The sequence below is a fragment of the Erpetoichthys calabaricus genome, chromosome 8 (genome assembly GCF_900747795.2).
Source record: "Erpetoichthys calabaricus chromosome 8, fErpCal1.3, whole genome shotgun sequence".
NCBI classification, from domain to species: domain Eukaryota; kingdom Metazoa; phylum Chordata; class Cladistia; order Polypteriformes; family Polypteridae; genus Erpetoichthys; species Erpetoichthys calabaricus.
Window position 1 is genome coordinate 74,721,061 of NC_041401.2, and position 25,552 is coordinate 74,746,612.

At 40.3% G+C, this 25,552-nt stretch overlaps 1 protein-coding gene across 6 annotated transcripts in view; it reads left to right on the top strand.

The window, feature by feature from the left end:
• The window catches only part of auts2a (activator of transcription and developmental regulator AUTS2 a), a 1,241,941-nt gene that overhangs the window by 293,751 nt on the left and 922,638 nt on the right, over positions 1-25,552 (top strand). The window contains exon 1 of one of the 6 annotated variants that reach the window (XM_051930724.1): positions 16,130-16,192. The exons of the other annotated variants lie outside the window; for them this stretch is intronic. Coding sequence (XP_051786684.1) covers positions 16,145-16,192 — 48 coding nt within the window. The 5' untranslated portion in view covers positions 16,130-16,144. Of the gene's footprint in view, positions 1-16,129; positions 16,193-25,552 lie in introns of those variants that run through there. 6 annotated transcript variants of the gene reach the window in all.

The following is a 25,552-nucleotide window of genomic DNA, read 5'->3' on the forward strand; positions in this document are numbered from 1 at the left end:
TCCTTCTTGCCCCAAAAACTTAGAGTACACATGAAACAATTGGCTTTCATATCCTTTAGCAGAGTGCACTTGCATATTTACAATTTGTCATAAGCAAACAGAAAATGTTACAGAATCATTATCACACAAGCCCAAGGTTATTTTTCCACACTATGCAAAAAAACTGTTTTACCATTCTAGTTTCTCAAAATACACTGCATTCCTGTTCAGCTTGACAAGACTTTCAGGCTAATTCCTGTCGCTTGGAATCTGTCAGCATAAAAGCTTAAAGTATCTCCTATACTCTAATTTAACAATGCTTTGGCCATGTTAACATTTTTTCATTGGACAAAGCATTTATCCAGTCAGTGAGTAGATGAACCTAATGTATCATGAAAGATGCTGTTTTTTTATGATGCAATTACAATTCTATGTTACTCAACAGGCCCAGGGGACTAATTTTCTAATTCTGTCCTAGTCCCACCCTATGTGGAATTTACTTTTTCTCTCTGTGGCCATGTGGTCTTTCTCCAGATACTTTGGTTTTCCTCTCATACTCCAAAGACACACACACTTTAGTTTGCTTGGTGACTCTAAACTGGTGTGAGTATATGCATTATTATTTCTTGTAATGGACTGGTGCAACATCCAGGGTTCATTCATGCCTTCCCTTGATGTCATCAGGTTAGGCTCATGCTCCCATCCCTTGATCCTGAATTGGAGTAAACTGATTCAGCAATGTTTGAATCTGTTATATATGATGACAGCTTAGTTATGAGTTATCTATTTCTACATGCTCATGCTTGGTCCACACTTGCCATTTGACTCCAAACGATTACCCTTTCTTTGTTTCTGGTGGTCTCTTTACAATACAAATTGGACTCAAAATATCATGTTCAGATGGAAGGCAAATTTACTTGTGACATCTGAGACTGAGGTGACTTCCACCCTTTTTTTTCGATATTTCTAAATTTATTTCTTCTGACACATCAAGCCCCCAAGCAGTAAGCCACAGATAATCGCTAGGCTCAGACAGATTTAGAGCCACAGCACAATTCACACAGGTGCTCATGTAGCAGGAATTAAAGCAGACCACACAAATCCTTTGAAATGAAAATGTTTGTTGCAAGGTGTGCCAGCTGTGTGCCAAGAATATTTTGGCCAAATTGGCATCAATCTGTTGGGAAAAACAGATGGAGAAGAGGGAGGACGGTAGGAAATCCATTTCTTTCCTTGGCTTCAGCCAACTCTGTGATGCAGTATATGAGCATGTGCCAGAGTCATCTGCTAATCTGTGTCAGCTGACAAGTGCACACAGTGGTCTTAGCAGGAGAGTGACACTTGCTTTGTTCAAGGCTTTGCTTGTTTCCGCAGTGATAATGAACAACATATGCCATCTAGTGTCAAGGTCAAGACTCTAGAGCCAATTGAACATAGAGGACTGATTATAGGGATGACTAATAGGGAAACAGTATTTAAAATTTTGGGTCCTCATCATCTTCACATCTGTATTTTTTATGAATCTTGCTTGTACTGAGTGCATGTCATCCATTAGAAGACTCCCTCTGTCACCGAGCTCCTGTCTAATAAATGGCTTCTTCCTCTTTGACAGAAATTCCACTTTACTGATCCCACATTTAATAGAAGTGCCTCACCTATGTGGAGGAAACCTCAGTAACTCTCCTACATTTTAGTGACCTTTCATCACCCATACAAGGTATTCCCCACTTTCTGACCTTCCTTCCCCTACAAGTCTATAAAAGAATCTTTATTTTTGATCTGCTTTTTTCATTCATTAACAGTAATCCATTTGCATCAGAATGGAAAGAGCTGGGATTTGAAATTCAAAATTGAAGGAGCTTATTGGGGGACTTGTTGAGAGATTTACAGAGAGTGGACACCATAGAGTTTCATGCTGTTTTTAAACTTTATATTTTGTAAACCATTCCAGGTGCTCATAAATAGTAACTTTTGTTAATAGATGCTGCCAGCAGATGCTGCGGATTACGTTGTGATGTTTGCTATGTGTCAGCTGCATGCTGAGCTCGTTGCATTCTTTTAAAATTTGAGTAGGCCACTGAAGGAATCTGTCAATTGATGTTCTCCTTTTAAATTTGAACCCTTCACATTACTGATGTCTTCTTTATTGAAGACTTTTCTCTCAGAATTTTTTTATTGGCAAGCTATCACTCCTGGAAGAATGTTTAGTACTGCTTATTGCCAGGAGGTTGTTGCCTACTGTGAGAAACTCTTTATCACTGATCAGTTTTTAACTAGGAACTCATCATCTTTGCAGTACAAAAAAATAACAACCTCTGCTGAATCCTGTTGACCACAATGAGAACCTCTCTGTCCCTTATTAAATTTCTTTTGGGTGCCCGTCATGAGTTATACACGGAACGGATAGAAAATGATGTGCAGAATAATAAATCTCTGCTGACCATCCAGGCTTGCAGTGAGACAGTCTGATTCTTGATAACAAGCTGCTATTTTGATAACTGCCAGCAGAGGGATCAAAATTGAGAGCTGGTCTATGGAAGCTCTTAACTGGATGGACTTTTCTGATTCAACTGATTTTCTTATAACTTTATTTGCATACCTGTGATAGTCCCTTCTGCAAAAGTTTAATATAAAATAAAGACTGTATATAATTAGTCACACATAGTATAGTATGTATTTCTATACTTTGTATTTTACATCATTCTTTAAAGTGACAGCCTGCTGTGTGTTCTTAATCATAATGGATTGAATTGTGTGCTCTGGTTTGTCAAACTTTTCATGTTCTGGTGTATGCTGGGATTGTACTGAATGATGTATTGGTCTACAGGCTTCCTCCTCACACTCAATGCTGCCTGGATAGTGTGAACATCAGGGGTCGCTGTTGCCCCGTTAGACCCAACAGACAGATGCCGACAGCACCCCAGCCACAGCAAACAGGCAATACAATAATAAATAAACACCATACTTTTCTCCACTACACCTCCCAACAAGCTCCGTCACACTCCTCCCAACTCCGGCTTGCTTGCTGGGTCTCCACCAGTCCTTTAAATAGTCTTTGACCCAGAAGTGCTTCTGTCCTTCGGGCCACGTGACTCGTCTGCACTTCTGGGTCAGATGGTGAATTGTATTTTTCTTCAGCCCAGAAGTACTTCTGTGTTTCCGTCCCCATGCCTTGGGAGTACTTCCGGGCTATATGGAAAATAAAGGTTCTCAGGTCTTCCTGCAGCATCTCCTGGCGGCACCCACGGTACCCAGCAGGGCTGTGAAGCCGAACTCCAAATCCTATGGTGCCCTGCGGGAATCTGGGGTACCGTTATGCTGCAAGGGCATCTCCATCTGTCGTCTTGGGGGATGTAGTGTCCCTCAGAAGCTGCTTTCCCCCATCTTTCTCCTCTATGGGCGTCCCGGCCAGGTTGAGCAGCCGGCCGGCCGCCACAATAGGCACTGGCTCCCTATCCTGAAGTACATAAGTGAGTTGGAAAACCAAAGAATTGGTGGATAATTTCCTTTTTGCTGCCTGAGTTGTTTTATCCCAGCAGATGAGTAAAGAAATCCTTCAACGGTTGAGTAGGTCGAGGAAATTGCAGATCCTTGACTCCAAGCAAATGAACAATTACATTTTGCACAGTGACTTCCTATAAATATGCTGCCCTCAGGACTACATGGGCACATCTATGGCCCCTTTTACTCCTAGCATTAACAAGATTTTCTGTGATCCAATCACAATCAGATTGCACCGACCACATTAAAATCCAGATTTACCATGATTGGACTGTGAATGGATCACTCATAACCAACATATAGAAGTGGTCAGAGACAATTAGCAACCACATTTCACACAAGTGCACATCCATCCATCTGTCTTCTTAAATCGCCTATCCAGAGCAGGGTCACGGGGCACCAGGAGCCTATCCCAACAGTCAGTTGGCGCAAGGTAGGAACAATTCCTGCATAGGGTGCAAGTCCATCACAGATAAGTGTAAATGTGCATTGCATTTTTTTGTACAACACCCATGTAGATTAAATGGTAGCTGATTTGTGTATTATACAGGATGGTCACATCGAACTGCTTGTCTTGCTGAGCCAGAGTATGGAGACAACCATGAGTGAATTGTGCTTACAAAGTGGGTGAGAACAATTACACGACTCACTGAGTGCTGCATTACTTAACCAAAGGTGGCACTCAAAGTAGAAACAGATCAGAGGTGCTCTTGTTAATGTGGCCTAACAGAGAGCAACCTTCTATTTACAATGAACCGTCTACAGTCAAAAATTCTCCTAAAAAGACCCCATTAAACACTTTGCGCATGTTAAAAATAAACATAATTTGTTGCAAAGGGGTGTGACACGGTAGCACTGCTGCCTCACAGTTAGGAGACCAGGTTCTCATCCCGGGTCCTCCCCGTGTGGAGTTTGCATGTTCTTTTTTGCGTCTGCTTGAGTTTCCTCCTGGTGCTCTAATTTCCTCACATAGTCCAAAGACATGCAGGTTAGGTGAATTAGTGATCCTAAATTGGCCCTAGTGTGTGGTTTGGGGTGTGTGTGCTTGTGTGTGTTTGTCCTGCAATGTACTGGCACCCTGTCCAGGATTTGTTCTTGCCTTGCATCCTATGTTAGCTAGGATAGGCTCCATCAGACCCCATCGACCTGTTCAGGACTAAGCAGATTGAAAATGGCTGAGTGTTGCAAAGGAAAAACCTTTGTGTACACTCAGATTATACATTGGCATTTGAAGACATCAAACATGAACGATATGTTATCGTAGATGCTGTGTGTGCTCTCTTTTGTTCAGCATGACAGTGATAGTATGGGAGTCGATTTAAGCTTGAAGGGACTGGCAGCTATATTTGTGAAGATATGAATTGCAAAGTACTGTATACATTTGAAGTAAATGATATGTCCAACCACATCAAAGAACTGCGATTAATAAAGTTGAAAACAAAGAGCCACAGGAGATACAGATTTCAATATTTAACACACCCAAATCAACGCCAAACCATACAAGCAGAAGAATAACAAGGCTGCACAGCATCTACCTTCTGACTGCACAGCTAAATAAATAACTAAGTTAACATTACTGTCAAATCAGAAATGCAAACATGCCATGCCAGAATAGCTGCAGTGGTTTAACACGTAGTGCATATCCATAGACGACAATGCTTTTCTGGACTCTGTTTGCTGTTAAGTCAGATACTGATGCAATTGTGAAAATGATAGAAAGGTATCATAGCAGATTGAGGCACGTCTCAAACTCATGGAGCCAAGTAGCTCTCACTATTATCATTAAAATGTACAACTTAATCATGAAGCTTTACTTACTTGGTGCTATTGGGCTCCTGAATGGATAACGGCAATTTCAGCTTTTTATTTTCTCTCAGCGTCAAGTCTTTTGTTCGGGTTCTTTTTCCATGTTGCTGAAACCCCAGCAATTTAAAGTGCACAGAATGGAGAAATTGGGGGTGGGGGGGGGGGGGGGGGGGGTGGGGGTTGTTTAGGAAGAAGCTCTGTGGGTATAGCCTTTGCAGCACAGGATTTCGCAGCTATTCACTAATAACTTTTTAACGGGTTGTTCCCAGAGAGTTTATAAGAATCACATCTGACCTCGTGAGACCATCGGACCGCTAACTGGCTATTACCCTGCAGACAATAGAAATGCACTGTAAGGCCAGGTATCAATGTAATCTGTCAAAATCATATCTGGATACAATCTAGATACTAAATGTATGTTGATTCCAAGTGTAAATTGGGCCTGTCAGTCTGCTACTGCTGCAGTATGTCACAAATGCTTTGTTTGATCTTAGAAAGAATTCTAAAGCACTAATAACATTTTAGAATAGTGGCTACCAACAGGGTATCCTTTAGTCACTCACTGCTACATAACAAAACCTTAACAAAGGCTTTATTTGTTTTATGCTGCAGTAACTGACTAATAGATACTCTATAGTAAGCTGCTAAAGCTCTTATTTTAAAGTATTACCAGAATCCTATTGCCAAGGGGGCCTGTTGTGTTGATTTTTATTTTCTTATTGACAAATGCTTAGCTGGAAACTAAACTTTTCACAAAAAGTCAGTTTGCACTGAAATTCCATTGCTGGCAGTGATTTCCATTTCCAGCTCCAGCTGAAGGCTTTGTTGGACACGCTTTTATGGAGGTGGTGGTGGGGGTCTTTGCATATCCTTCCCTTTTTTTGCCTTTTGTTTGTCCTCATCTGCTAGTAATTATGGGAAGTTTATCATTGGCCTGTTTTATTTGATCCGTTTCTCTCTGAAGACTGAACAGCTGCATCAGAGAAAGAGGCCTCTGTTGTAGAGGGGATGCTGGGTGCGTGCAAAGCCCTTGTGCAGCACCATTTGAAGGGGATTAAAGATTTGGCAAATGTGTACTGAACAATTATCACAACCTGTACGTTTTTCTTTTACTTTTATAGTCTTTCCAAAACCAGATTTTGCACTAAAAATGACTTCCAGGTTGTAACTATCACCTTTGTTGTTTCAAGAGTGGCTTTATTGAGCTTGGGAGCGTCTGTCATTAAATTGGGACGATAAACACTCCTGCCTTTGCCAGTCAGTGCATCGTGCAACTGGGTACAAATGCTTTTATTTCACTACTCATATAGTGAGTATCAACACCTAGTCCCTTGCAAAGCAATCAAAGGCGACACTGCAAAATAATCCAACTATTCAAGGTCACCCCAACATGGCAGAAACCAATTCTATACATTACAGGGCATACTCACCTAAATACTTGAGCTCTCTTACACAATGCCACTTTGGAGAGTTTGCGAACATGCACATCTTTATTTTGTGAGAATAAAGCAGGTGAACACAGAGAGAAAACCCACACAGACACTGAAAGATCATGCAGATTTCACCTAGAAAATGATCGGGGGCTGAATTCATATGCAGGCCCTTGAAGCTGTAAGACGTCAGTTCTATCTCTTGGATGACTGTGTTGCTTCACTTTACGATGAAATAGAAATGCGTAAATTAATTTGTAGAGAATTAAGAACAAACCTACATATGATGGTATGTGTGTAAAAGACTGAGTCCTTCTGGATTTCTTAATAAGCATACATTGCAGCCAGACTGTGAAGCCATGTGAAGGCACTCCATGCTCAGCCCAGTGAGGGTGAGGTGCACTGAGTGGTCACTGCTCTTCAGTGCAATCTACACTGTATGTGTGTGTCCTTCTTACAGTTCTATATGTTTATAAGGTCCTTTTAATCATGTATACAGAGAACAGTGAAATTCTTATGTGCATGTAGAGAAAAGCCAAGCAAAATGACACCTTTTATTGGCTAACTAGAAAGATTACAATATGCAAGCTTTCGAGGCAACTCAGGCCCCTTCTTCAGGCAAGATGTAATCTGCATGTGCATGTGCTAATCAACATGCCTCCACTCACTAGTGCCATAATGAATGAGTCTAACAACCTTATTTGGGAACATATGTCTTCCTTAGCTTAAATATTTTCTGTTTCACAATGTATGGCTCAAAAAGGAATCTTAAAAAAATGTTGAAAACAAAACAAACCTGCATATTAGATTCCTACATGCAAGGTATGTATAAAGAATTAAATAAGAAGGAAAATGTTCGTCTGAGCTTGTGAAATTCAAAAGTGTTGAGTGTTTTTGTTTATGCAATTTATAGATGGTCCAGACCAGTTGTTAAATCATAACCCTGCACAGATTTCCTTCTATTACCATGCAGCACATTAATTCATTGTCCAGCTTGCTTATCTAAGCCAAAGCCAGAGGAACCAAGTTGATGGAATGGAGAAAGAATGGAGTCTTCACTGGTTTAAACACCAGGCAATGCAGGCCAGTATTGAATCAAGGGTCCAGACTCTGACTAACCACTGGGCCATCAGGTCATCATACTGCACCGCTATTAATATTAGTAGCAAATGATAACGTAGCAATCAAATACGAGGTTCCTCACTTGGATTTAACACTAAAGGGCATCTTGGCACCAAATTAGAGAGAATTCTAAACAGAGTAGAATGAACTTTGAAAGTGTTCAGAAATGAAAAGCTGATCAGTGCAATGAAGCCTGACATGCATCTCGAGGTATTTTGTGCTGCTCATGTCCAGATTCTGGTACTAGTGTTTTGTTTACATCCTACAGGAGAGAATTGTAGACATCCACTTGAAATCTTGTCATGATAAAGTATTTCTGCATCTAAAATAGAGTGGTAGAATGCACCCTGGAGATTTTTTATAGACTGGAGCTTTCTTTATTGCCAAGATGTCGGTGTCCAACTCCAGGCTGCTGTCAGGAATAACTCCAAGGCAGGAATGTAGCTGGTAAGGTTCATTTTCAAGGAAGTCGAGTCCATTTAGTTGTTTCATTAATTAGAAGTCTCCTTGTAGATTTACCTCAGTTTATAAAAAAAAAAAGCCCAAGTTGGAAAAGCTTCCAGGAGTTGCCAGTATGACTGGATATACAGTATAGTAATCAGGATTTGCAAGGAAAAAACATTCATATTGGCAAATCAGGGACACAAAGTAAATAGACAAAATATATAGTTTTTGCATTATACAGTGATCCCTTGCTATATCGCACTTCGACTTCCGCGGCTTCACTCCATCGCAGATTTTAAATGTAAGCATATCTAAATATATATCACGGATTTTTTGCTGGTTCGCGGATTTCTGCAGACAATTGGTCTTTTAATTTATGGTACATGCTTCCTCAATTGGTTTGCCCAGTTGATTTCAGTTGCTATTGGCAGATGGTTGAGAAGCTACCCAACCAGAGCACGTATTATGTATTAAATAAAACTCCTAAATGATATACCATATGCTTCCCACGCGGTGCTTCGCATACTTGAAAGCCCGAACAGCACGTATTGATTGTTGATTGTTTGTTTTTCTTTGTCTCTCTCACTCTCTCTGACATTCTCTCCTCCTGATGGAGGGGGTGTGAGCAGAGGGGCTGTTCGCACACTGGCCTAGAGTAGCGGTTCCCAAACTGTGGTACGCGTACCACTGGTGGTACGTGGAGCCTTTTCAGGTGGTACGCATCGCGGTCCCTGAAATTTAATTTATCTGTGCAAAACCCTTTATGACGAGCCTGTTGTGAGCCAAAGAAAACCAATGAAACTGTTTAAATACAATAATACATGGATTCCCAAATTTAGCATGGTGTGAAATTTCATCATCTGAATAAATAAAACCTATTATTCAAATCAGTATTTAGTTCATTTAACGCTACCATAATTCCGTTTCGCGGAAGTCAACTTCTACTTCTTCACCGTTTCAGCTTTTGGTCACTTGATGAAAGCACAACGCCAACACTATTTAGTCTTCAGAAACTCTGCCTCACAGAAACCGCTCGCGTTTGTTGTTATACGTGCACTGCCACTGTATCGCATCGTAGTCACTAGATCTAAGCAAAACCTGATACCGTTTCATCTTCGGTAACTGCGTCACATACAGGCCGAAGGCAGGATTTAGTTTCGGGGTGGAATTTATCAATTTATGTACATGCACAAATTTTTTCATTAATTTTATGCATAATTTCTTCCAATTCTTTAACTGTTATTCAGATTTCAGGGTGGTTGTAGTCAGTGTCGTGAATTTGCTGTATATTACCTAATTAAGAATTAATCATTCATTGCAGTACTTGCTTTTTAATTTTTTTGTTAAAAATTTGGGTGGTATGCAATGCAACTCACTTAACCTCAGGTGGTACTTGACATCCAGAAGTTTGGGAACCCCTGGCCTAGAGGATAGGGACGCTCATCTAAAAAATGCTGAAAGACTACCTTCACATTGCTCCCTTCCTTGCAGCTGCTATGTCCGGCAGTGCTTCACATACTTAAAAGCCCAAACAGCCCTATTGATTTTTGATTGTTTGCTTTTCTCTCTCTCTGTCTCTGACATTCTCTGCTCCTGATGCGCACTCCTTTGAAGAGGAAGATATGTTTACATTCTTTTAATTGTGAGACGGAACTGTCATCTCTGTCTTGTCATGGAGCACAGTTTAAACTTTTGACTAAAGGGTGTTATTTCATGTCTAGAGGGCTCTAATAATGTTAAAAATGTATTTAGAAGGCCGAAAACAGGTTTTCTATGCTCTAACTGTGGAAATATTCGATTTATAAATAAAGAATCCTACTTCGCGGAAATTCATTTATTGCGGTAGAGTCTGGAATGGATTAACCATGATAAACGAGGGTTTACTGTACATCACTACAGTAGGTGCTAGCCAACCATGTGATAGGCCTGGGTGTTAGTCCTGTTTTGCTATTAGTGCACTGGACAGCCAATTAACTAGCAGTAGAGTATTAGCTCTGCCTCTTTGATGTTTCCTGTATCCCATCTTTGGGAGCAGGCACTTCAAAAAAATTTTATGTCAATACCCTTTTAATTTATATTAAAAGTGATATATGTTTATATCTGTGTAACTCCTACATTTGTAATCTTATGTTTATCATTTTTATTCTTTGTTTTAGAAATAGTGAAAAGTCTTCCTGTTATTTGTCATAAACTTCAGTTAGGAAAGCATAAACCAAATGTTGCTTTTAAATAATTGAGACCGCCATGTCAGAATTCTGCACATGTGCATCTGTGTTACACTAACAGGAAAGCGTCCTCAGGCACAAATGTGAATGACAAAATCATCTGTAAAGCATTATATAAAAAAAAAAGATGAACATACCTGAAAAGCACCACATTTTTACAAGCTGCCATGGCTCACATCACTCATCATTCAGCTGTTGAACAGGTCAGGCCAAAAATATATTCATTTTTTTCCAGCATACACCTGACCTCAGGTCAGCAGTCTTCACTGGATATCACAAAACTGTAGAATTAGTCATATTTTATAAGATGTTCAATTCAATTCAGTCATGTCAGTCATTGTCCAACCCGCTATATCCTAACACAGGGTCACGGAGGTCTGCTGGAGCCAATCACAGCCAACACAGTGCGCGAGGCAGGAACAAACACCATGTAGGGCGCTAGCCCACTGCAAGGCACACACACACACTAAGCACACACTAGGGAAAATTTCGGATCGCCAATGCACCTAACCTGCATGTCTTTGGACAGTGGGAGGAAACCGGAGCACCCGGAGGAAACACACGCAGACACAGGGAGAACATGCAAACTCCACACAGGGAGGACCTGGGAAGCAAACCCAAGTCTCCTTACTGTGAGGCAGCAGCGCTACTAGTGCGCCACCATGTTGCCCTCAATTCAATCCAATTTATTTATTTATTTATTTTTGCATAGCATGCTTCACTGTATACAGGACATAATGGTAGTTCAATAGCAATAATTTGCTAAACTTTATAACATGAACATTAATGAACACATATAAGTACATTAAATAACCAACAAAACAGAGAAATTTCAGTCTGATTAACCTAAACAAATCATGTCAATATAAAGCCCATTTTGAAAATGGAATTGCTAGTTGTGGAGAAAAAAAAAAACAAATAAAAATGTCTGGTGAATCTCATCAGTTATAACAAACAAAGCCAAAGTCAGGGTCACACAAAGTTACAGCTGGTAGGACCAAGACCAACTGGCCATTTTGCAATATCATAAGCACATGTTGAACAGTATAAAATAAACAATTTCATTCCTTGTTAATCTCCATGTTCCCAATATTCCTGATCTTAATACTGTATTATGGATGGAAAAGTATAGTAGCTTGGCAATGCAGTAGATACCAAAAAAAGAAAGTCTTTAGGGAGGGGCCAAGGGTCAATAAGAATTAATAATGATTGGCAAGCATTTATCTTTTATACTTTGGGGGTCACTTTTTGACACTGACTCCAAGTGGTGCTAACTTGAGTGGAATATTCCTTATTTGAAGGGGATATATGATTCTTAATTATGCTTTTATTTAGATCAGGGGCTTAGCTAGGCAACTAATCCATCTTAAAACATTGTAGACACAGTTTTCTGTCTGCATTTTGCTTGAACAAATGGTGAACTGTGCCTCTTGCCATTCTCTTAACACGTACAGTTCACTACACAGGTATGTATCAATCTGTGACAGCATACATCTTTCTGCTTGGACAGTGCGCAACAATCAGGTGTAAAGAAGAAGCTAGCCTGGCATTCAAAACACCATTGGGAAGAGTTCCAACACAAGTGAGGGTGCAGGCCAGATTAATGTATTGTCCATGCTGTCCAATCAGCAGGAAACCATCTCTTTCAAAGCAGACAGGCAAATGGCAGCTCCCTGTAGGCATGTGACATATGCAAGTCTGTCTGAGTGGAGCCTTGAAATGCGTGGCAAACAGGTGCCTGATAGCGTTGTGGGAGCTTTGCCTTTCCGATAATGCTGATTGATCCTAATCCTTTAGTGCCAGGACAAGTTGTCTTTATGAAAAGGAAATGAAGCAGGACCAGCTGGCAAGCACCCTGTCTCTTCAGATTCTTAGTGCTCGTGGAAGATAACAGAGTGAGATGGATGGTCAACATTGCCAGCTGGCACAGAAGTGGCTGTCTGTCAAACTTTGATTTTATTCGGCAGTGTTTGTTAGTGGGCCCTGTTATTGACTGGGGTGACTCCTGCCTAGTGTGCAGTGCTGTAGAAATAATTTCTGGCCCCTTGCAATTTGAAATTGGATTAAGCAGATTTGAGATTTTGATCCACAGTTGTAATCCACAGTAGCTCACAATGTTAGGCGTTTCCTAGAAGGGTTTTATTCCTTTGTGCATATTATGTTCTTCATATTTGGTTCACTGTGAGTGTGTCTTTAAAGAGTCACACCGTATCAAAGGAGAATTGGTGGATTGCATCTTAATCAGTCTAATGGTGCCAGATTTGATTCTCAAATGAGAAAACACATCTGATTACAGTGCATTAAAAGTTTGTAGAGAACACAGGTGAAATCCACTGCTAAAAAAGTCTATGTCTTCAATTTCTCTAGTCCATGCACTTTAAATTGCTGGGGTTTCAGAGAGAAAGAGCAAAAGAAATTGAACAAAAGACTTGATGTTGCAAGAAAATAAAAAACTAAAATAGCTTTTATACTTTCAAGAGCTCAGTAGTACAAGGTAGCTGAAGCTTAATAATTATGTTGTACATTGAACTGAGCAATTCTGTGATAGCTGCCTACCACTAAACAAACTCCTCTGTTTAATTATGGTGGTGTATAGTGGATGATGCTCATTGTCCATAATTGATAGCAGTTTACATAGTGTCCACCTCGCTGCCACTGTCACGAGATAGTCCATTTCTTTGCCAACTACAGATCCCGCTCGCCTGATCAGCATCTCTTTTCTTCAAGCTACCCCCCACCAGCACATCACAGCATAGAAGATAGTACTGGCAACAACTGCCTGATAGAACATCTGCAGGAGTTTCATATATATGCTAAAGGAGCTCAACCTCCTCCGAAAATAGAGCAGGCTTTGTCCGTTCCTTAACAGAGCCTTTGTGTTCTCTGACCAGTCCAGCATGTCATCCAACTGTCCTCCAAAGTATTTATTGGTCTTGAACCACTCCACATCAACCTCTTCAATGGAGACAGGCCTCAGTGGTGGTCTAGACCTACGGTAATCTACAACCATGTCCTTGGTATTAGAAGTGTTCAACCACAGTTGATTCGATGGACACCATCACACAAAGTTATTCACCCGACCCCAGTCTACTCCTGATACACCCCACAATGGCAATGTCATCTGAGAACTTCTACATGTGGCATGTCCCTGAATTGGATGAAGAGGAAAGGAGAAAGAACAGTGCCCTGTGAAGCTCATGTGCTACTGATTGCAGTCTGTGATGTGCATTTCTCCAGTCTGGCAAACTAAACCAGTGAGGTAATCTGTAATCCACTTCACCAGGTGCATGTCCACTTAAATCCTGTACAGCTTGCCCCTCAGTAGGAATGGCTTAATGGTATTGAAGGCGCTGGAAAAAGTCAAAGCACATGATCCTCATAGCACTATTTCCTTTGTCCAGATGTGAGTGGGTCCAGTGAAGCAGGTAGAGGCTGGCATCATCCAAACCCATCTTCTCTCGATAGACAAAGTGGCGGGGGTCTAGTGCGTGATTCACCTGTCATCTGGAGAAATGAAGAAGTAGCTGCTTTAGGGTCTTCATGATATGGGATGTTATGGCTACAGGCCTGAAGTCATTGAGCTCACTGGATTTCACTTTCTTGGGGACTGGGATGAGACATAAGGTCTTCCACAGTATGGGGACACTCCCCAGTCACAGGCTCTCGTTGAAAATGTGCTTAAGGGGTTCTTCCAGGTCAGCAGCACAGGCCCTTAGAAGTCTTGGACACACCTTATGTGGACCAGTTGCCTTCCTAGGGCACAGCCTCCTCAGTTCTCCTCTAACCTCATCAGTAGTGATGGTGTGAGAAACAGGGGTCGGAGAAGCTGGGGGGCTGTTAGCACCTTCTGATGTGCAGCTATGTTGGTCGGGGGAGAGGGATGCATGATCAATGCAGCAACTTGGGGGTGAGGTGGATGAGCAGCTGTGAAGGATGGGGTGGTGGCCAGTGAGTCTGTGACAGTGAAATCAGGAACAGGGTAGTCAAACCAGTTATAGAAGAGATTGAAGTCATTCGCTCTCTCCACATGGTCCTCTATTGTACAACTGTTCCTTTTCTTATAGCCTGTGATTGTCTTCATACCATCCCACACCTCCCTGATGATATTTTGCTGCAGCTTATGCTCTACCTTCTTCCTTTAGGACTCCTTAGCATCTCTTAATCTAAACCTACCATTATATTTATTTATTTGCATTCTTAAGCTTAACTTGTAATTTATCAAGCATTCAGTGATCTTGTAAAATGCTTCAACTTGTTACTTTCAATTACACTCTTGCTTTGTAAAGAGCCTTGCAGTGATGTGCCCTCTGAAGTGTGTGAAATAAAATAAATATTGATTGATATCTGAGACATCAGTTCATAGTTATAAAGCATTGACATTTGAACTAATACTCATGCGGCGGCAGTTTAGGGCAACCAAAAGGACAGCATAGATGTCTTTGGATGGTTGGATTAATCCTACGGAAAGAATTTGAAACATACAAAGTCAACACAGAGCCTGGAATTAAAATGGAAAGCCTAAGGGCTGTATGGCGCCAGTTTTAGTTTCTGGCCACCATGCTGCCTGAGTTAACCTAAATATGGAAAATAAATTATGCAATCAAAGGTTAATAAAATCTGATTTAACGGCTAGTAATTTTTTTTGCAAGTAAGAATTTTGCATGTTGCCAGGTTGCCATTATTAATTTTATTTTTTATCGCACCATTATCTATGTGTCTAGATTTGCTTCCCCCCATGTATTCCAGTTTCCTTCCAAATTTTGAAGATGTTTGTGACTGAGTGGGTGTGCGGGTCTGCCCTGCTGTGTACTCTGACAGACTTGGGCCTACAATACCCCTGTAAGCAAAAAAGAATGTTCAAAGAATCAATGGATTATTATATTGAAATTCTGTGCCATTTAACATGGCTGCTCTATTTAAATTAGGCAGTAACTGAAAGATAAAATTGACTCGATAGAATTTTTACAGTGCCACTACTTTTTCACTGTTTTCTGCTGTCTCTGGGCTCCCAGTTTACTTCAGTCCCCTGAAGAAGTTATACCAGTTACATGGTGTAATGTCCTTTTTCCTCTCCTTTGGCTGATTGTGCAGGAGCTGTGGCTGCTGCTGGGCCATCTCAGAGTGTCCAGCACCTTGTCAGTACAATGTTTAGTCAGGTGTTAATCTGTGTCTACAGGGAACTCCTGGAATTCATTATTCATTTTGTTGTGGGGAACGCTTGAGCAGGAAGAGAGGCTGGCCCTCTGAGATCCAGTCAGTTCTGAAGCCAGCCTCTTGGCTTACTGACATGTGCCATTTGTGATGAGCACAGCTCAAGTCCATTTGAGGAGTCTTTCTGTCAGGCAGCCAAGGCGACGGAGCCAAAGAGAGCCGAGCTTTCAGGCAGAAAACACGCTTTCTTCAGCAAAATTGCAGGGGGAGAGAGAGAGAGAAACAGAGAGAGAGAGACGGAGAATGGAAGGCTTTGGATTAAGGAAACTGAAGGTGATACAGTGCTTGAAAAAAGAGCAATAGATTCAGTTTTTGTGCTGATTTCTGTGAGCAGCATCCAAGAGCTGCTATTCTGCTGGATGCCAGTAGCAAAGAGAAGAAATAAAAGCAAAGTATAGGATAAGCCAAGCAGTCGAAAAAAAAAAGATGATCAAATCAAGCTGGTTTTATGTCAATTTCAAATACGCAGAAAAGGTAAGTGAGGGTACATGTTGTATGTCCAGATGTTTCATCTCTAAGTCCATCCAGGTGGTCCTAGTTACCTGGCAAAGCACATGTGTGTCAGGTTGTTTTCGGGAAAATCCATCTCATTGAGCAAATGGTTTATTTGTAAAATTGTGCTAGCTGAGCTCTTTTGTGTCCACAGATCACTTAAATATTTTAAACTATTCAGTCAGGCTGGATGGAATCAAGTGGAAATTTGTGTATCATTATATCTTTTGGGTAAGATGCTTTCCCTCCACTTCATCAGTTAAGTTTCAGATTGGCAAACATAATTTATGCAGTATATAAAGTGCTGACTTGTGGTAACTCATTGGAAATGTTTCCTTTTTAATTTCATCAGAGCTTGATGGGAAACTCAAATGAATTAAGTGCAATACTGTTTCTAGTATTTTAATTACCATTCCGGTTACAATCACTTGGAAGAAAATGACTTCTGATGTCCCATTTTCTAATGGCTTTACCATCTCAGATGGCAAATTGATTTTAATCCACCCATCCATTTTTTCAATCTGTGTAATACAGTTCAGAATGTGTCCAACAGAATGGCATCCAAGACACCGGCCCTGGGTAGGGTGCCAGTCTATTGCAGGGCACAGTTCCTCATATGGATCCAATATAAAACAATCTGAAGCTCTTGTAAGATTTATTTTTAAAAATATACTACTATTCCAAATTTTCAATACTAGATTAGATTTTTTTAGAAGAATTAAGTGGATAGGCCTGGCGAGCTTTGTTGGGCTCAATGGCCTGTTCTCGTTTAGACTGTGCTAATAATAATATAATAATATAACATTCCCAAATGACTTAGTCCAAATCAGAGCCTAACTCAGGAGCACTGCGGGTAAGGTATAAACCAGCCAGTTGAAAAGCCAGTATAAACCAGTTGACAGTCCATCTCAGAGCCCAGTTATACATACACCGACACTCACACTTATACAGGGCCAATTTGGAATCATCAGTTAATCTAACCTTCATGTCTCTAGGAATACAGAAAGGAAAACCAGAATACCTAGAAGAAAATCCATGCAGACATGTGGAGAACACATAACTTGAGACAAATTTTGGGTATGGGGTTTTTGCCCAGTGTGATTAATCGAGCAACAATGCTACCCACCGTAATGCCAATATACATAATATATTAGATAGATAGATAGGTACTTTATTAATCCTCAAGGGGAAATTCACATACTCCAGCAGCAGCATACTGATAAAAACACAGTGCAAGTTAAAAAGTGCAAGGTGGAGAGTGTGAGGCAGGTATAACAGTCAATAACTTTGTATAATGTTACTGTTTACCCTCCCCAGTGGAATTGAAGAGTCAAATAGTTTGGGGGAGGAACGATCTCCTCAGTCTGTCAGTAGAGCAGGACAGTGACAGCAGTCTGTCGCTGAAACTGCTCCTTTTTCTGGAGATGATACTGTTTAGTGGATGCAGTGGATTCTCCATGACTGACAGGAGCCTGCTCAGCACCCGTCGCTCTGCCACAGACCAGTCAAACTGTCCAGCTCCGTGCCTACAATAGAGCCTGCCTTCCTCACCAGTTTGTCCAGGCGTGAGGCATTCCTCTTCTTTATGCATATACTGTAATATAATGTAATATAATATAAGTAGTAGTATATGTAGTTTTTGGGAGACTTGAAAATGAATAAATTGACAATAAATTTGAATTTGAACTATCATCTTCTTTGCAGGTAAAGGCTCCCACATTTCCCATAGTTCAGGTATCATTGCCTTTGCCACCAGATCATTGATAAAATCATCTCCCTGCTCCAGTAACATATTGTCAACAGTCAATTGAAGACAAACTATTTTTCAGAGTTTGGTGACAACAAAATTAGTATATACACATTACGTTTTTGATAACGTCTTCCTAGAATTATTGTGTCAACATCCTCATCATTTTTTTTTTTCAGATCATGTTTTTTTTCTAAATTTCTGTGTCTAAATTAGCATTATCATGTTCTCAGAGCAATTAAAAATAAAGCCTACTTAAGTCAATATCTACAATTTTTTGTTCTACCGTTGCTACCTTGATAAATTCACTCTCAAGTTTGTTGGCCATTTTCATGAGCCCCATTTGCTTTCCAAAACACTTATAGGAAATGACTTCCAATGCCAGCATTTTCGTAGTCCTCACAGGTCATTCTTGCACATTACTTTAAGGTTCTATGACATTATCCCAACACCATTATCTTCATTATCAGTATATGGCCAGATTAGGTTTGCTCAAGTTTTTTATGCAAACATTATCACAGACTTTATCATTATTTTGCCCCATTCCCATTAAAATTGGAATTTTGGAATTGGCTCCTGTATGGAAATTACTAATGCTTGTACAATGCATCTCTGACTACCCACTCTACTTCTGAATGAACCTGATAACAAATGTTTATTATAAGATGTGTGTCTCTAAGGGATTACAGTCACTGTTAAGGTGTAATTTGTTGAAGATTTAGTGGATTTAGGATATCAATGGATGGATAGATGTTTGGAGGGATGAATGGATGGCGACATGAGCATGACTACCCTATGGTATTTGGACTCTACATTGATCCCTGCCTGTGGTGCCTCCTGTTTGGAATTGTATATCCTCTCATTGTCCATGTGTTTTTCCTCCAGGCACACCAATCTCATCCCATAGTTCAATACCATCATTTTTGTAGTTGTGAGTTACCCATATTTGATTGGATTTGTGTCTGAAGGTGGATTGCAGTAGTCTGGTTTCTGACACAGAACTGTGATATTGTGCAAGGTGTACTAAAAGATGTATTTCTTAAATGCCTTTACACATACAGGGTATCCCAGGAATGTATTGTTAAATTACTGTTTATGGGACACACATGAAGAATGGAAATTCAGTCCAGCAATTCATTATGTCAAGATCTAATATGATACCTGGGTTCCACCTTTTTAGATAGATAGATAGATAGATAGATAGATAGATAGATAGATAGATAGATAGATAGATAGATAGATAGATAGATAGATAGATAGATAGATAGATAGATAGATAGATAGATAGATAGATAGATAGATAGATAGATACTTTATTACGAGCAAGTCTTAAAACATCACAGCATCTTAAATAAGACACACAGTCGTTGGAGCTTGTGAATTAATCATATGATCATGAGGACAGAGGATCAGAAGAAAAAGTGCAGAGAAGGGCAACCAAACTGATTTTAGGGTATAAACTATGATTTTAAAAATGATTGAGTTTAATGTTTTTATCTTAAGCAAAAGGAGATTAAGATGTGACATGAGCAAAGTGTTTAATATTATGCAGAGAGTAAGCAGGGTGAATGGTTACTTTAAAGTTTGTTCTTCATAGGGAAGAGGAAGCAATGATAGAAGTTGTTTAAGGGTAAATTTCATATACGTGTTAGATGTGTTTTATTCAGAGGAGGAGACATAGAATTATGGAACAACATATTCTCCTCATCTCATTTAAACAATATTCTAGAAACATGACTGAACGGCCAGCTCTTTTTAAATGTTGTTTTCTTCTTATGTTCTTTTAAAAAATCTTGTTGATGTGTTTAAGGATACAACCAACTTGAACACCTTCAGAAACAAACACAAATATTTGTTTGTCTATTTTTGATGATGTCTTCCTTAAAACTTTTCAGGAAATACTGGAAAAGGTTGCTAGTTTCCATCCAAAAGATGGAAATTTAATCCACAAGTAAAATAATCACATTTATACCAGGAATCATTGGGGGAAGATTCCATCCCTTCTTCTATTCCTTATCCAAACATGTTTTTGTAATTTCTGAGTCACAGAAAGCCAAAGTCTGTCCTTGCAGCAAGGCAGGTCCCAATACTGGGCTGGACTTGTATCAGGTTGATTAAGCTCATGTCTAAGTAAATAGATAGCTGAACATTTCATATGACAATGGCGGGTGGCAGGAGGAGAGTTGGTAGGTGTGGTAGTTACTATTTTTTCTCATTCTTACAGTGACTGATAGAAACCAGAGGGTGACACTCCATTTAATAAAAGAAAGCATTCAAACATACTTGTGTAATCAATTGAAAATGTATCCATTTTATACCTCAGTCAGCCACAACATTAAAACCACTGACACATGAAGTGGATAACATTGATTAACTCATTACAATCGCACCTGTCAAAGGGTGGGATATAATAGGCAGCAAGTGAACAGTCAGTTCTTGAAGGTGATGTGTTGGAAGCAGGAAAAAAGGTCAGGTGTTAAGGATCCGAGTGACTTAGTTGTGATGGTATTCCCAGTATGCCGTTTGGTACCTACTAAAGGTGGTCGATGCAAGAAGAAGTTAATTAGCAACAGGATCATGGGATCCAAGGTTCATTGATATGCATGGGGAGCAAAAGTTAGCCTGTCTGTTCCAGTCCCACAGAAGAGCTACTGTAGCACAAATTGCGGAAGAACATAATTCTGGCAATTCAAGAAAGGTGTCAGAGCACACAATGCATTACAGCTTGCTACACATGGGGCCGTGTAGCCACAGACCAGTCAGAGATCCCATGGTGACCCCTGTCCACACTACAGTGAGTGTCAGAACTGGACCATGGAGCAGTGGAACTAGATGGCCTGATCTGATGAATCACATTTTCCTTTTGATCATATAGACAGCTGGGGGGTATGTATCGTTTACCAGGGAAAAGAACTATTGGAAGAAGGCAAGCCACCAGATACAATGTGATGCTGTAGGCAATGTTCTGCTGGGACCATTAGGTTCTGGCATTCCTGTGATTGTTACTTTGACACATACCACCTACAGTTAGGTCCATAAATATTTGGACAGAGACAACTTTTTTCTAAGTTTGGTTCTGTATATTACCACAATGAATGTTAAATTAAACAACTCAGATGCAGTTGAAGTGCAGACTTTTAGCTTTAATTCAGTGGGGTGAACAAAACGATTGCATAAAAATGTGAGGCAACTAAAGCATTTTTTTAGCACAGTCCCTTCATTTCAGGGGCTCAAAAGTAATTGGACAATTGACTCAAAGGCTATTTCATGGGCAGGTGTGGGCAAGTCCGTTGTTATGTCATTATCAATTAAGCAGATAAAAGGACAGGAGTTGATTTGAGGTGTGGTGCTTGCATATGGAAGATGTTGCTGTGAATAGACAACATGCGGTCAAAGGAGCTCTCCATGCAGGTGAAAGAAGCCATCCTTAAGCTGCGAAAACAGAAAAAACCCATCCGAGAAATTGCTACAATATTACGAGTGGCAAAATCTACAGTTTGGTACATCCTGAGAAAGAAAGCAAGCACTGGTGAACTCAGCAACGCAAAAAGACCTGGATGTCCACGGAAGACAACAGTAGTGGATGATCGCAGAATCATTTCCATGGTGAAGAGAAACCCCTTCACAACAGCCAACCAAGTGAACAACACTCTCCGGGGGGCAGGCGTATCGATATCCAAGTCTACCATAAAGAGAAGACTGCATGAAAGTAATTACAGAGGGTGCACTGCAAGGTGCAAGCCACTCATAAGCCTCAAGAATAGAAAGGCTAGATTGGACTTTGCTAAAGAACATCTAAAAAAGCCAGCACAGTTCTGGAAAAACATTCTTTGGACAGATGAAACCAAGATCAACCTCTACCAGAATGATGGCAAGAAAAAAGTATGGAGAAGGCATGGAACATCTCATTATCCAAAGCATACCACATCATCTGTAAAACATGGTGGAGGCAGTGTGATGGCTTGGGCGTGCATGGCTGCCAGTGGCACTGGGACACTAGTATTTATTGATGATGTGACACAGGACAGAACCAGCCGAATGAATTCTGAGGTGTTCAGAGACATACTGTCTGCTCAAATCCAGCTAAATGGAGTCAAATTGATTGGGCGGTGTTTCATGATACAGATGGACAATGACCCAAAACATACAGCCAAAGCAACCCAGGAGTTTATTAAAGCAAAGAAGTGGAAAATTCTTGAATGGCCAAGTCAGTCACCTGATCTTAACCCAATTGAGCATGCATTTCACTTGTTGAAGACTAAACTTCGGACACAAAGGCCCACAAACAAACAGCAACAGTACAGTGTCCATTTTAGGACATCCTCCTCCCTCCGAAAAAACTCCATCCTTCCTACTACCTTTGACAAAATATTCCTCCTCCCTGCGAGGAATCCCCAGTCACCCCTCCTCCCTCCTCTCTCCTCCCTCCTCCATCCGCTCTCAGTTCTCCGCTGTCCGTTTTCCGCCATCCACCCTCCTATCTCCGTCATCCGCCTTCAGCTCTCCATCAAACCCCACACTCCCCCCGCCCCCTCATCGACATTTTCGTTAATGAAGTGACGTAATACTTCAGCTCCACCATCTTCACAAGTTCATTAACCAAATTATTTGTCAATTATATTTCACAGTAAGAATTTACAGCACGACTCAAACGTGGGAACGAAAATAAATGACGTTAATTGTTGAGTGTCTTTTAATATTGTTTAAGCATACATATTAACTGATGTGCAATTAAACGTGTGCATTTACGGTGTGATTTTTCAGGCTTAAAAGCTCGCCTTTTATTAAAAAGGTAAATGCAAACTTTTTTCATTCTGAAGGGCACAAACCACGCAAAAATGTCGGTACACCAGATAAATAAGCGCAACATATTATCAGTTGTATTGTATGCTTACAATACATATAGAAATGTGTTAATCGTTAACTAATAGTATGGGATGGTGTTTTTCAACTCAGCTACAGATGCAGATGGAAACCAGAACTGCTTTGAAAAATACGAACGCCTTAGGACCGATCTGGAATAAGGTAGCACAGCGCCTTGATTTAAACGATTCCATGTCTTGGTGGGTTTGCGTTGCTTGTTGTCAATATCTTTACACCTGTTTTTAAGGCTTATTGACTGAAAGGGGCTTTCGTGAAAAAAGTTAGGGCTTTGCTACAGGATACACCCTCCACAAGTTAAGGAAGTTAAAAATAAAGGTATATATTTCTGTTTTATTTAAACCTTTTAAGTTTGTATGCGGGCGGCATGGTTAATGAACTTGTGAAGAAGGTGGAGCTGAAGTATTACGTCACTTCATTAATGAAAATGTCGATGAGGGGGCGGGGGGAGTGTGGGGTTTGATGGAGAGCTGAAGGCGGATGACGGAGATAGGAGGGTGGATGGCGGAAAACGGACAGCGGAGAACTGAGAGCGGATGGAGGAGGGAGGAGGGAGGAGAGAGGAGGGAGGAGGGAGGAGGGGTGACTGGGGATTCCTCGCAGGGAGGAGGAATATTTTGTCGAAGGTAGTAGGAAGGATGGAGTTTTTTCGGAGGGAGGAGGATGTCCTAAAATGGACACTGTAGTACCGCTGCAGTAAAGGCCTGGCAGAGCATTAAAAAGGAGGAAACCCAGCATCTGGTGATGTCCATGAGTTCAAGACTTCAGGCTGTCATTGCCAGCAAAGGGTTTTCAACCAAGTATTAGAAATGAACATTTTATTTCCAGTTATTTAATTTGTCCAATTACTTTTGAGCCCCTGAAATGAAGGGATTGTGTTAAAAAAATGCCTTAGTTGCCTCACATTTTTATGCAATCATTTTGTTCACCCCACTGAATTAAAGCTGAAAGTCTGCACTTCAACTGCATCTGAGTTGTTTCATTTAAAATTCATTGTGGTAATGTACAGAACCAAAATTAGAAAAAAGTTGTCTCTGTCCAAATATTTATGGACCTAACTGTACCTAAAGTTGTTGCAGACCACATACACCCCATCATGGCAACAGTATTCCCTGATGGTAGTGAACTCTTTCAGCAGGATAATGCATCCTGCTACACTGTAATAATTGTTCAGAAATGGTTAGAGTAGAAGACAAAGAGTTCAAGGTGCTGACTTGGCCTCCAAATTCCCAAATCTCAATCCAGTCAAGCATCTGTGGGACGTGCTAGAAATACACATCTGATCCATGGAGACCCCACCTCACATCTTATAGGACTTGCAGGATCTGCTGCTAATGTCTTGATGCCAGACTACAGGACACTTTCAGAGGTCTTGTGGAGTCCATTCCTTGAAAGGTCAGAGCTGTTTTGGCAGCACAAGGGGGACCTACACAATATTAGACTGATGGTTTAATGTTGTGGTTGATCGGCGTATAAGAAAGTTCTATTCTGTGATGGCCTGGTGTCCTGTCCTGTTGATGTAGAAAATTATGTGCCAAAGCTAGCAGCTTTTTCACATCCTGTAATACACAGTGGGATTGCCACATTGCTCTGTGGGGTTTGTATCATATAAAGATATAACATTAAAAGCTCTGGACTGAAACATCAATGGGTGGAAAGACTAAATGTTAAACAATAATTTGGATACTATTTTTTAGTCTGATTGCCATTTTCTTGTAAATGTATATTTTTGGGGAAATACAGAGTTGTCTTCAGTTTTGCTTTTTTAATGCATACAAGCATGTATACTGTACTTAACATTAACAATCATCATAAATGAGAAATCTCATGTTATAGTTATAAATGAAAAAAGTTTGCTTATCATTTGAAAAAGAAAAAAAAAACAACCAACAAAGTTTGCAAATTTGATAACTGAATTTGTGAAAGGTTCAAAACACTGTTTTGAGATAGCACACCATAAAAAATCTAATGTGGAAAAATTACCTGTGATTTACCACAGGCAATAAGGCAAATTTTATTACATAATTTTTTCAAATGTTTAAGTTAATTATGTCATTATTTTAATGAAAAACTATCAAAACTGCATTTCTAAAAGTGTTAATTATGTTGTAAATTGCCTTTTTGCCTTGATGCTCATTACCATTTAACATTTATTATTGTCACTGAAAGAAAGTGGCTGCTTTTTGAGCTAAAGGGCGTCCCTGTTTTAAATTATAGCACATTGTTTTCGAAAGCCAGTGCAGCCTTTTATGTGTGAGCTATGTTATTAGCTGTAGACACACAGACCCCCTAGTTTAATTTCCAGTCCAAGGCGACTTTTTTGAGAGGCTTGTAATTTATTTTATCTGGGTGTTTCTTGCCACAGACCTCAGTGGTTCCCTTTCATGGTTCCAAGCGTTCTGTCACTAAACTTACTTTTGTGTGGGGCATCTTTGTAATTGTGCAGTCATTGCCTGGCATCCAGTCTAGAATGGCAGTGAACCTTTACCTTGCACCTATGGCTATAGTTCCCTCTTGTTAGACAGACAGCAGCCATGCAAACTATGTTTGCAGATTTAGTAGTATTGTCGTTTTTTAGTGTAGTTTTCTAATGTCATATTTGGTCCTATGTATTAATAAGCAACTGGTATAAAACTCGCCAAATTGGACACGTTACACAACTCTGTCCATTTACACCTTGGACTGGAGTTTTGTACTTATCAAAATATGAGCAA